The 12,244-nt window shown below is 33.8% G+C and overlaps 1 protein-coding gene across 6 annotated transcripts; it reads right to left on the bottom strand.

Annotated features, from left to right (window-relative positions):
• Positions 1 to 444: 444 nt before the first annotated feature.
• Positions 445 to 8,764, bottom strand: LOC107021018 (probable UDP-N-acetylglucosamine--peptide N-acetylglucosaminyltransferase SPINDLY). Of its 6 annotated transcripts, none has more exons than XM_015221585.2 (13): positions 8,466 to 8,764; positions 7,503 to 7,567; positions 7,354 to 7,418; positions 6,386 to 6,478; positions 6,209 to 6,310; positions 5,918 to 6,085; positions 5,743 to 5,831; positions 3,186 to 3,307; positions 2,809 to 2,996; positions 2,385 to 2,669; positions 1,830 to 1,977; positions 1,288 to 1,711; positions 445 to 967 (listed from the first exon to the last, which is right to left on the bottom strand). In XM_015221585.2, exons 1-12 carry the CDS (start codon positions 8,678 to 8,680, stop codon positions 1,356 to 1,358), a joined length of 1,896 nt encoding a protein of 631 aa, XP_015077071.1. In that variant the 5' UTR covers positions 8,681 to 8,764; the 3' UTR covers positions 445 to 967; positions 1,288 to 1,355. The 6 variants fall into 6 exon arrangements, with proteins under 6 accessions (XP_015077071.1, XP_027773728.1, XP_027773729.1 ...); XM_027917927.1 differs by adding an exon at positions 1,049 to 1,136 and having other exon boundaries at positions 1,271 to 1,711; positions 7,354 to 7,567; positions 8,466 to 8,680; XM_027917928.1 differs by adding an exon at positions 1,049 to 1,136 and having other exon boundaries at positions 7,354 to 7,567; positions 8,466 to 8,680.
• Positions 8,765 to 12,244: the final 3,480 nt, after the last annotated feature.

The raw sequence follows: 12,244 nt of genomic DNA, 5'->3' as shown, positions 1-12,244 counted from the left end.
TTATAAATTATCAAGTATGTGGAATATAACTATCAAAGATGATGGATTTGGTAAAATTTTTCAATATGAATTGATATTTATTTATCATAATAAATAGTATCAAATATCAAAGAAAGTGGAAGCAATAAGTTGGTTGATGGTACACTTCACGCAAAGTATACTTTTTATTTCACGCGGATGAACTTTCCCACGTACATGCCCCCACTATTTCCCTATTTTTCCGTCTCCTTTTTGTTTTACTAGTTTTTCTGCATCAAATTATGAAGTACACGTTTCAATAAAATAACATGTAAGATAGAAGAACAAGTAAAATGTCAAAATTCTTTTCTAAATTATTAATATGAATCATTGTAAGATAACTTATTTGTTGATATCAAAATAAATAAATTTAAGTTAGAACCAAAAAAAGATAAATTTGATAAGACGAGTGTACAATTAGAACCATCGGGTGAAAAATCAGGTCAAATATTATCAAGTATCTAACATGTCTATACTTCGAATTATTGGGTCTAAAATTATGCTTGACAATTTCAACCTTTGAAATTGGAAACTACAACACCATACTCAATATAATTCCACAAACTGGAAGAGAGGACAATAGAGCACATGCAAACCTTATCCTATATTGTGAGATTGTCCGATAGACCCTGGCTGATGACAAGTAAGAAATAATAGCAAGCAATAACAAGAAGAAGATAAACCCTGACATTGAAAACTAACAAACCTTTAGAAATGGAATATTGTAGAGTTGATTTTCCTCAAGAAGTTGGCATTGCTATTAAACTTGGCATTTCTATCCTGTCTGTAGAAACTTTGCATACAGAAAAAGACCAGCAATTCCAAAAATGACATTCCTTGTTAAGAGACAATGGTTTCGACAACTTACAAGATTGAAATAATTGAACTGCTTCAAATCAATGAAGGCTCCAATCATCTCAAGCAGGGTAAATCCAGGTTGACCACAACCCTGCATGATAACATTAAACCAGAAAGTTAGACATGAACACTGTGAAATGCAATTCAAATTATTCACGCTGCCTGTATCAACCTCTCATCAACGATTAATTGGACTAAATTTTCAAATTCTCTAGTAAGTTAAATTTGAACGAAGGCCACTGCTGGTGCACTTGTCACATCTATAGCATGAATTATAGTCATGCAGAAGTGAAGAAAGCAGGAGACATCAGTACTTTGGAAAGAATATCTACTTTGCTAAAACTCCAGAAGGAGCTAAGTTTAACAAACTAAAATCCAAAAAAGCTGATATTACCAAATCTTAAGATCTACCTTCTTTTTTCTCCCGCCACCTAAATAATTACAGGGGGACAAATTTTTAATAGAGCGAATCGCAGACATCATGACATGCTGGTATACATGTTGAACATGTTAGAAGCTTTAATCATGTTGGATTTGGCAGCATCAAGCAACAGATCTGCCTGGATTGCCTTGTCGAATGAGTCCTTTGCTTCGTTCCACTTTCCTTCAGCAACATATACAAGACCTAAATTGTTTAAAGCAGGTGCATATCCAGGTTGCAGTTCAAGTGATTTGTTGAACATTGCCTTTGCACATTCATACTGTTTTAGCTGCCGATAGAGATTTCCAAGGTTTGAAAATATTGTGTGCGCTTGTTTTGGTGTAGCTAGCGACAATGCTTGTTTATACACCGATTCAGCTTGAGAAGACTCCTCGGATAGTTGCAGTGAAATACCTATAGTGCAAAAAAAAATTCAGCAGACATGAAGGCTATTTTCACGATGATCAAATATGGAGAAGAAAAGAGGAGGAAAAAAGATGTGCATGACATTGTGTAAGAGAGATGCATTTACCAAGATTTGACCAGGCATAGGTGCAGTCCTTACGGCGTGCAACTGCAGCCTTGAGGTACGTTTGAGACGTCTTAAATTGTTGTGTACACAGACTATGAAGGCCAAGCTGATGCCATTGAACAGCATCAGCAGGATCTTCGGCTATTGCCTGTCATTTGCAAAATCAGAATAAGAAATCCAAGCATTCAGTCCAAACTTCATTTCGCAAGACTGTCGCAGAACATAATGAAAATCAGAGGTCAGGAAGCAGATGCAAGGAATTAAAGAAGCTTACATGCAGTAAACACATGCAAGGTATTAAAGAAGCTTAAATGCAGTAAACACATGCAAGAAAGAGTTTGACAACTGATTTCCTTTCACAGTAAAAGATAAAGTTCAAGCAATCCAACTCAAAAACAATTTCGTAAGTAACCACTTGCACCATAGAGGAAGTACATATAGATCACCTTATCACATGTTCAACTACTCCCCCCATCCCATATGAGATGGGCACTTTAAAGCTTAACAAACTAAGTAATAAGTCTTAGATAAAAATATAAAAACTTTAAAGCCTACCTGCTTTAGACTATAGATAGCATGCTCCTTGACTTCCACCAATTCATTATGCTCAATTTCAAATCCTGACACAATTTCATGTTGGGCCCTGTGGACCATGGCGAGACCAGCCCATGCTACTGGAGGCTCTATCGAAGTAGAATCTCCTTCTCTTAGTATTGAGGCCATCTCACTACCAGCCCATGAGAGCTGCTCATTGGGATTCTGGGACCTCTCTGCATCCCTGATGCGGTGAACTCCAACCGCATATCTTGTCGCTAAACAATTAGGATCAATTTTTCCTGCCTACTCATTAAAGAAAAAGAATGTAAATTACTTATACAAGATCAACATTAATGCATCTATTCAAGAAGCCTAGGAATCAATATCTTGAAAGAACAGATAAAAGTGAGGTTTAAAGCTGATTGTAGCCTTGAAGAAGTACCTTTTCCAAGCATTTTGCAGAGCTCCTATGATCACCCATCAAGTAATAAGCATTAGCTAGATTTGTCCAAATGTGAGCCGCTTTCGAGTCTGCTTTTAAAGCTGCTAGTAAACACTCTTTGGCAACATTGGCTGCAGTGACTTGATCTGCAGAAGTTCCATAAAGAGTATTTGCCCCCGCACCTGAAACTAACAGCCGATGCTTACTAGTTAGTCTCTGTTTTCTTTTTCTTTAAAATTGTTATATCTATGTTTCAAAACATGCTAATGAGCACCATCAGTAAAATAATTGATAGCCTAAGTAAATTTTTGCAATGCTCTGTAACCATAAATCTGGTGGCCTAAGTATATAAATTATAAAACACAAAATCCTCTTACCTGCCACTACTGAACCATATTTATATAAGATAAGGGCAGCATAGTTGATTAATGCAGTGGGATGATTCTGATCTTTTATAAGTAGATCTTGGAAGCACTTTTCAGAAAGCTCTAGATTCCCACTGGAAAAACATTGTCAAAGCGATTCAATTCAGCAAAAAAAGTAGCTCAAGTGAACAATATAGGAAGACATGGCTGGTGAAACATTAATCAGTTAGAGTATCTACCAAAGGTGATTAACAGCATCAGAAACATCCCCCATCCCAATCAAAAACAAAGAGACAAACACAGATATCAGAAAGCAGAATATGCATTTGATAAAATACCAGCGTATGAAAAATTGAAAACCTATAAAAGCAGTGACTGCTATTAAGACAATCTAATCAATTGTAGAAGTTATATGGAACGAAGCATTTGATCAACCTCTCCAGGAATCCTAAAGTTCCACTCAAATCCATGATGGGTTAATCTGATTCTCAAGAACGGTGACAGCTTGAAATAGGTAACTGTCTGTATCACCATTTGCAAGATTTAATTACTCTTGTTGTATAAGGTCATGGAATTTGCTTTGAAGGATGATTATTAAGAAGTGACTGAGTCATAGATACATAGAGGTTCTCCCATTTATGGTAGAATAAGTAGGCTACTTCCTGAAAATGGTCTCCCTACCCACAAGATAAACACTTCTATTTTAATGGAACGGTGATTACCACCATCAGAATACAGTACGCTTTTTAAGCACCCAAAGGTGTGGTCAATGAAGTGGAAGACTATGACGTATCAGGCTTAAATCCCTGAACTAGGTGATTTCTTCCAATTTGCCTAAGCCTCGGCTGCTAGAGTTGTCCGGTACTTGTACTGATAGGAGGGAGAAGATGCTAGTGGACTAGTCGAGGTGCAAAAAAGCTAGCCCGAGCACCACCACCGCCAACAACAACAACAACATCATACCTAGTCAAATTCCACAAGTGGACAATACTAGGAGCACAAACAAATAATACGATTACAGACGCAAAAGAAATAACAAGTAATAATAAGAAGTATAAGAAGGAAGAGGAAAAGAAATATTAATACCACTGATAAGGGAAACTAGATAGTGTGACTACCTACTAAGCTTCTACTCTAATTCTCAACCTCTATATCTTCCAATCTAGTGCCATGTCCTCGGTAAGCTGTAGGTGTTTCAAATCCTATCTAATCACCTCTCCCCAACCTAATACTTTTTCTGCCTACCTATACCTCCACTCAGACCCACCATAGTGAACCTCTCACATCTCATCACTAGAATCTGAGCATCTCCTCTTCACATGCCCTAACCATCTCGGCTCACTTTGCCCATCTTGTCCACCACGGAGGTCATTCTCACCTTGCCTCAAATATGTTTGTTCTTTATCCTATCTTGCCTAGTGTGCCCATAAATCCATTTCAATATTTACCCTCAACATGCGAGTTCTTGACCGCCCAACATTGCGCCCCATACAACATAGTTGGTCTAACAACCACTTTATAAAACTTACCTTTAGCGGCATATTTTATCACACAAGACGCCGAATTTGAACCTTTATTTTATCCACCTGCTCCAATACAATGTGTGGCAATCCTAGTCTATCTCGCTATTTCCTTGAAATATAGATATCAACAATATGCCCCATACAACATAGCTCGATCACGACCATCATAAAAAGTTATCGTTTTAGAAATCTAAGGTCTGTATACTTTGTTTTTTGAGGGGTAAGTTTATGACATTATTATCTTCAGACCCCATCTGTCTGAAGCTATTGCATCGTTTTTGCCAATAAATCAGAGTGAGCAGCTAAGAGACACATTACAAGGTTGGAAAAGCTTAGGCAAAATTTCTATAATCAGAACAGTATCCACAATCAAAGTAAAGTATGAGTTGATTAACCTTTTCTCTCCCTTTTTCGACATAATGGGTCAAAACTTTTCTTCAGCATAATCAAACATTAGTAAACATAATTTATTTTGAGACTTTCAAGCCTTCATAACTCAAATTTCACTTCCACACGGCTTAAGCAAGATATGATACTGAAGATTCTATTGTCTATAAATGAAAGAGAGAAGTTCCAGCGGCCAAGTTGAATCATCAGTAGATATGATCAAATGTGCATGACTTCAGGAAAAGAGAAATCCAATGTCATATTTGTTCCCATTTTGTGATCATTTATGTAACCCAAAGGGTTTTTACCACTTGAGGTCCCCTAAAAATATTTTAATTCAAACTGAAAAGCAAAGAAAACTATATGTTTCACAATGAATAGGGAAGCGACAGCACAAAAGATTTACTCATCACTAAATGGAACAGTATAAATCATAGATTTTTTTCCTTTACAATTGCAATGTCAATAAAAACATCATTTAGCATATATGATATTCTTTATCTTTGCCCTTTTCAACACATAAATACAAGTGCTTCTCCACCTCTCCAATTATTTTTAGCTTCACGATCAATCTATTTTTCATTAGTATTATTTGATCAAACACGAGAATATTAAAATGATGACATTAACACAGTAAGTAATCTAATGCCCCTTTATACCTCTGGAGACAAGCAATTCCAAGATTACTGAGGCAATCTAAGTTGTCTGGGGAAATGTCCAACAAAGTTGAGAAAACTGATATAGCACTCTACAATAACCACAAGTGCCAAACGATAATCAAAGAAAGTTCCAAGTATGTCAATGAGTTAAGCCAAAATATAAACATAGCAGCACCTGCAAACGACCAGATCTAAGAAGTATTATGCCAAGAGCATTCCAAATGGATGCCTGCCTAACATCAGATTTCACAGCCTCCTTAAGTTTAGCAAGAATATTTTCAAGCTCTTCAGGGTCTAATTCCTCATCTGAACTACAATCTTCCAAGGTTCCAAGCAGAATACACTGCACCAGGAAGAGATGTGTAAGTATGTGGTTAGCAGTAATTACATATTTAAGTTTGAAAAACTAATAGAGAAACATTGATTACAAAATTTGCAATTTCTCTGAGTGTAAGTTCATTCATACCTGTGCATGATGAACCTGGACTAAAGAAAGCAACTCAGGCCTGTCTATTGCGTCCTCAGAGCGAACTAAAATTTCTTCCGATTTCTCATATGCCAGAATCGCCTAGAATGAGCTGTTCAGTGCGAGAGAGAGAATGAAAACAGACCCAGGAAAAGAACACTGGAATCCATAAGCTACCTTTTGAGGCTGACCCATCCTTTGATACATCAAGCCAAGTACAAAATGTGCATGTGCATTCTTTGGCATTTTTCGCGCAACATGTATCAAGCCCTACAAGCAAAGTAGATGAATCCAGCAAAAGTTTAAACAACTGCACCAAGAAGGTGTTTAACTACTCTTTCCTCTGACAATCAAAACAGATGATTTTACTAGCACAATTACCCTTATTTTAAGAGAAAAGAAAAGCAGAAGATTAAACTGGCACAAGGTGAAGCACAATCAAGAAGAACTCTCCTAGAACTTTGGGATGCCCCTTGCATCTAGTAGAATCAGTTCTGTTGCCGTCCAAAGCTATGTTCCTTAGCAGCTGAAGCAAAAGATGTACTCGTTCTATTTCCCAACCATTTACAATCCTTCTAAGAAAGAAATTCCACCTTTGTGTTTTTTTTAGGTTAAAAGCATAGAAAGTATATTATTCAACTTCCAGCAAATAGTTACAAATCATCTGAGGGAGATCACAATCAGCGAATTACCCCTTGTGTTGAATATAGACAGTATAATATATTAATACTGAAAATAGTTATTTTAATTACAAGTTAATTATTGTAATACTAAATTCATATTTTGGTATTTTAACGTTTCAATTAATTATATGCTTCAATCCTCATTTTTCGTTTCAAGTCCCGTGGATTTTGTTGCTTTCTCACTTTTTGCATTTGAAAACACTGCATTCAATTCAAGTGATGAAAAAATATGACATGGAAAACATTTAAAAGGATTAGCTCTCCTATAAACATAGATACAGACACAAATCTAGGTAACAAAAGACAAACATAAGTCAAAATATTCATCATGAAACATCAAGTTGGTCTCAAGAAATATGTACAAGTTGTGCAAATAAATGAACTCGAGTTCATGCAAAATTTCCTGTCAACCTTGTCCAACTATCAATATAGCAAATATAAATGGATCAAAATACAACTCACAGTTTTAAGACTGCTAACTTTTTCTTCCCGAGATGAAGGGACCCCATGAACATTATGATCAGCCTCTGCATCAGCTCCATTACAATCAGGAGGACAGTCTAACTTACCCATTCTTGAACGGCATTTTCCCAATTTTTTCAATTGTTTACCTTCTGTTTCTGCAATCTCTATGTCTTTCTTCAGCTTATCCTGACAAATTTCATCAGCTATTACCCTGCAAATATATCAGACCCAGGTTAAAGTAATAAATTATTCTTGTCCCAGCAATAATATCAACATAATAAAGCTAAACAACAAAGCATCATATCGAGCAGAGGTGGGCCGAGAAAGAACTGGGAAAGGTGATTAGATAGGACATGCACAACTTAAACTTACTGAGGACATGTAGGAAGGTTTGGAGGTCGAGGATTAGAGTAGAAGGTTAGTAGGTAGCCGAGTGTTATCACATTTAACGTGGGAGATGTGGGGGGGCTAGGCTCCTCCTTTCCTCTTCTCTTTATTAGCGGTATTATCTAGTAATCACGTAGTCTCTTATTCTTCAATTTGTATTACTATTTGTTGCTTCATTTGTTTTGTATCTTGCTATTTTGTTCTCATATTTTTCTCGCAATCATGCTTAGATTATTATTTTCTTTTAGCCGAGTGTCTACCAAATACAGTCTCTCTACTCCCACATAGTTAGGGGTAAGGTGCATACATTCTAACCCCCACAGACCCCATTGGTGGGATTACATTAGCTATGTTGTTGTTGTTGGTATTTCTCACATGTTTCATGGCAGCCAACTGAATTTTTAATAACAGCTCTAACAATACGATATAGATTCATCTTCACTTACAACTAATTCCTTCCCAAAAGGAATGCCACTCTTATTAGTTGGTGAATCAAAGAGTTTTACTTTGAGTATGAAGATGATCATTTCCTATTTAGTACTTTCCAACTTCGAAAATTGTAACTAAAATAGTTCCAAATTGTGCAAACTATTACAGTGCAAATGTGGAATCAAGCCTAGCCTCATTCAAATGAAAAAAAAAAAAAAATCCGAAAACTCTAAACAATTCAAGTTTCTTCTTTCATTTGTTCTTTTTTATTTCATAAAAGTATCAAGTAGAACCTGGATAAACATATAGGAGATACAGCAGCTACGGGTACTGAATCTTTGCCGTCGGAATCAGGAGGGTCAACGTTGAGGTCAGCCAAAACGATTTTCGACGGCTGATACTGAAGTGGTGGCTGTAACCTCACGGAGCCGGAGTTCCTGTCAACGACGGGAGATTCTGACTTCATTGAAGGAATTTTGACGGAGTTGGACGCCGGAATTTCTGACATTTTGGACGCCGAACGAAAAATCTTCCGCTGAAAAGGTTCGTCTTTGGAATGAAGTTTAACTTTTGGTCCCTGAGGTTTTGTCTAAATCCAGTTTGCTCACTATGTTAATCTGTTATATATTTTGGTACCTAATATTTTATCTGAGATTCAATTTGACCCTGTAATTTATCTGAAATTCAATTGCATTAATTATTGTGATTATGACATCGGTAGAAACTTGAAAGAGAGCCTAATTGTAATTTCACCAACATGTGTCAATCTTAAAAGTAGGGCATGTTATTTGCTATATAAAAGTGATTTTGATAGCTAAAGTTAGTTATATCGTTCCATGGATGATAGCTATATTCATTTATTTTTTATATATTTATTTTAGTTATAACGTATGTTGATAAAATAAAAATAATTTTTACACTACTATAATTTAATCTTTCTATCAAATTATGTATAATCTATCTTTTATACCTATCTAATTTCACCTATTATGGACAATTAATTATATTTAATTTAGTTTACACACTAATTAATTAAGAGGTTGAGGTTTGTTATGTGGCTTTTCAATAAGAGGGGTCATGACAATGTGTTCATTAGATCTCAACATATTATTGGTAATGTATATAATTTATACATCCTTAATTGAACAACTAGAGAATCCACAATTCTTTCACGGAATCAAATCATTTTCATGTGAGAAAAGCACAACTCCATATCCTAGTTATTTAAAAAAGATTAACATTTAAATTAAGTCGATATTAAGGATGAATCACTTCCTTTTTTATGATTGATTGATCAAAATATATTTACATGTTTGTGTGCTTGATTGATCAAATTTTAATTGATTCGCTCTTGTAAATAAGACATTTTGATTATAAGAGATAATATCAATCACTTGATATTCATTCTAACGTATATTAATTTCGGATGATATTTCTAACTATACTTAGCCGGCCTATCACGAGTACCTATGAGGATTAGTGTGTGAATTATGAACCCACAAACATACACATGTGATTCATATAACGTGGTGCATTTGCAAATTTGAATTCAAAATGCAAAATTTGAGGTAGTTTTAATAATTTTCATATCTATACGCAGCAAAAAATATTAAGTTCAGCTGATTCGTGTTATGTTCGCCGCTTCTATAACCTCTCCAATTGGGTCCTTTGTGTTGGCAATTTATCATGTTTACAAGTTGATCGAATGACAATAATGTCAAGCGTGGTGCTTCAAAGCATCACTTCTCTTGCTCTTGGGTGTGGAGTTACGGCGAGGTTTGCGGCCCAAAAATATGATAATTTGATTGAAGACATTTTTAGGTACTTGAAGATACCTAATTAATTAGTTAGGTTGGACCCATTTTTAAGCACATGAAAACTTGATTTCTAGAAGAAAAAAAATATGATGTGTTAATGTCAAGATTAAGCCTAATTATATAACATGTTTGGAGTTGTTCGATACCTGGTTTGGAAGTGATCTTATGTAAATGTTAAATTCTTTATAAGTAATATCGTATTTGATAGTTGGTTTGGAGGTGATTAGTTATGCGCATATTAAATTCTGCATAAGTAATATCATGTTTGGTAGTTGATTAGGATGTGAGTTTTTTTCTGAATAAAATTAATACAACATTTGATTTACAATTTAAAAAATCAAACCTTCATGATTAGGTACTACGTACGTTTTATATAGAAATTTGGCGTAGTATATTCTGCATAAGTAATATCATATTTGGTAGTTGGTTAGGATGTGAGTTATTTATGAATAAATTAATACAATATTTGATTTACAATTTAGAAAATCAAACCTTCGTAACTAGGTACTACATATGTTTTATATAGAAATTTGGCATAGTATAATTCTGCATAAGTAATATCATGTTTGGTAGTTGGTTAGGATGTGAGTTATTTCTGAATAAAATTAATACAAAATTTGATTTACAATTTAGAAAATCAAACCTTCATAACTAGGTACTACATATGTTTTATATAGAAAATTGGCATAATATACTCTGCATAAATAATATCATGTTTGGTAGTTGGTTAGGATGTGAGTTATTTCTGAATAAAATTAATACAACATTTGATTTACAATTTAGAAAATCAAACCTTCATAACTAGGTACTACAGATGTTTTATATCGAAATTTGGCATAGTATATTCTCATAAGTAATATCATGTTTGGTAGTTGGTTAGGATGTGAGTTATTCCTGAATCAAATTAATACAAAATTTGATTTACAATTTAGATAATCAAACCTTCATAACTAGGTACTACATATGTTTTATATATAGAAATTTGGCATAGTATATTCTGCACAAATAATATCATGTTCGGTAGTTGATTAGGATGTGAGTTATTTCAGAATAAAATTAATTCAATATATGATTTATAATTACGTACTACATATGTTTTTTTATAAAAATTTTGCATACTATTTTATGCATGATAGAAAATAAAATAACTAATACATAAATAATTAAAAAGAATTATTTCAACTTATTTGTTCCAATTATAAAATAAAAAGTATCTTCTTTATAATTTAGTAAAAATATAACTCTCAACTAAAATTTTCTTTAAAAAGTATGTCACATTATAAAAGGCAGGGACTGAGAAATTTCAACCATAGAAATTATTGTGTCCCTAAAAAGTAAAAAACAGTTGACTCTCATCACTAGTAACTAAAATTCCAGTTAGGTCAATATTTTTCCTTTTTTGTGATCGTCTTCCACATGATTAAATCATGTAAGTCCTAGGGGCTAAGAACACTATAATTATATCAAATCACTGTAAATTGTAATTATATTTGACCACTGTTTGCTTCAATTAAGGAAGAGAATTTGGAAAAAGTATTAAAGTAAATTTTGATATTCTCTCATCATTGAATAGGAAAACGAAAATCATTGTGTTTTTATAGAAAAAATCGTTTTAAAAAGTTAAAAGAATATAGTCTCTCCTCACACTATTATTGTTCTTTTTTTAGAGTCAAACTATAAGAATTTTGATCAGCATTTTACGATGTATATTTTTATCATATTGATATACAAAAAATTGCAATTTATACTACTTTTCGTATGATTTTTGAGTATCTAAATTTTTCTTAAAAAAATATTGAATTAATATAATCTAATTTAACTTTAAAATTAATCAAATTGACTTTCGAAATGCCCAACATGACAAATCAAAGTGGACATAAGGAGTATATATGATAAAATTTTCATGGAGCATTGTTAGACTTTAGGAGTGATTTCTTAAGCACTTTATTGTTCCAATACTTCCAAAAAAAATTATTTTTCTCAATAAAAGAAGAAATTAAAAACTTTGGACATTGAAATGACATTTGTAGTTACAACACACACACACAAAAAAAAAAGAGCAAATTGAGGAGTGTACGACGGTTTTGTCATTATGCTTGAATACTAGTATGCCTTAATTAACAACTACTACATGATAAGAAGTTTTTAAATTAAATAATTAATCCCCTTTCGTTTAAAGAGTGGGATATTAATTAATTATCATAATTCTATTGTTAATAAGGGACATCATTGGAAGGTTATTAGATTACTAACAT

The sequence above is a fragment of the Solanum pennellii genome, chromosome 6 (genome assembly GCF_001406875.1).
Source record: "Solanum pennellii chromosome 6, SPENNV200".
NCBI classification, from domain to species: Eukaryota; Viridiplantae; Streptophyta; class Magnoliopsida; order Solanales; family Solanaceae; genus Solanum; species Solanum pennellii.
This window is presented reverse-complemented; position numbering and strand designations above follow the sequence as displayed.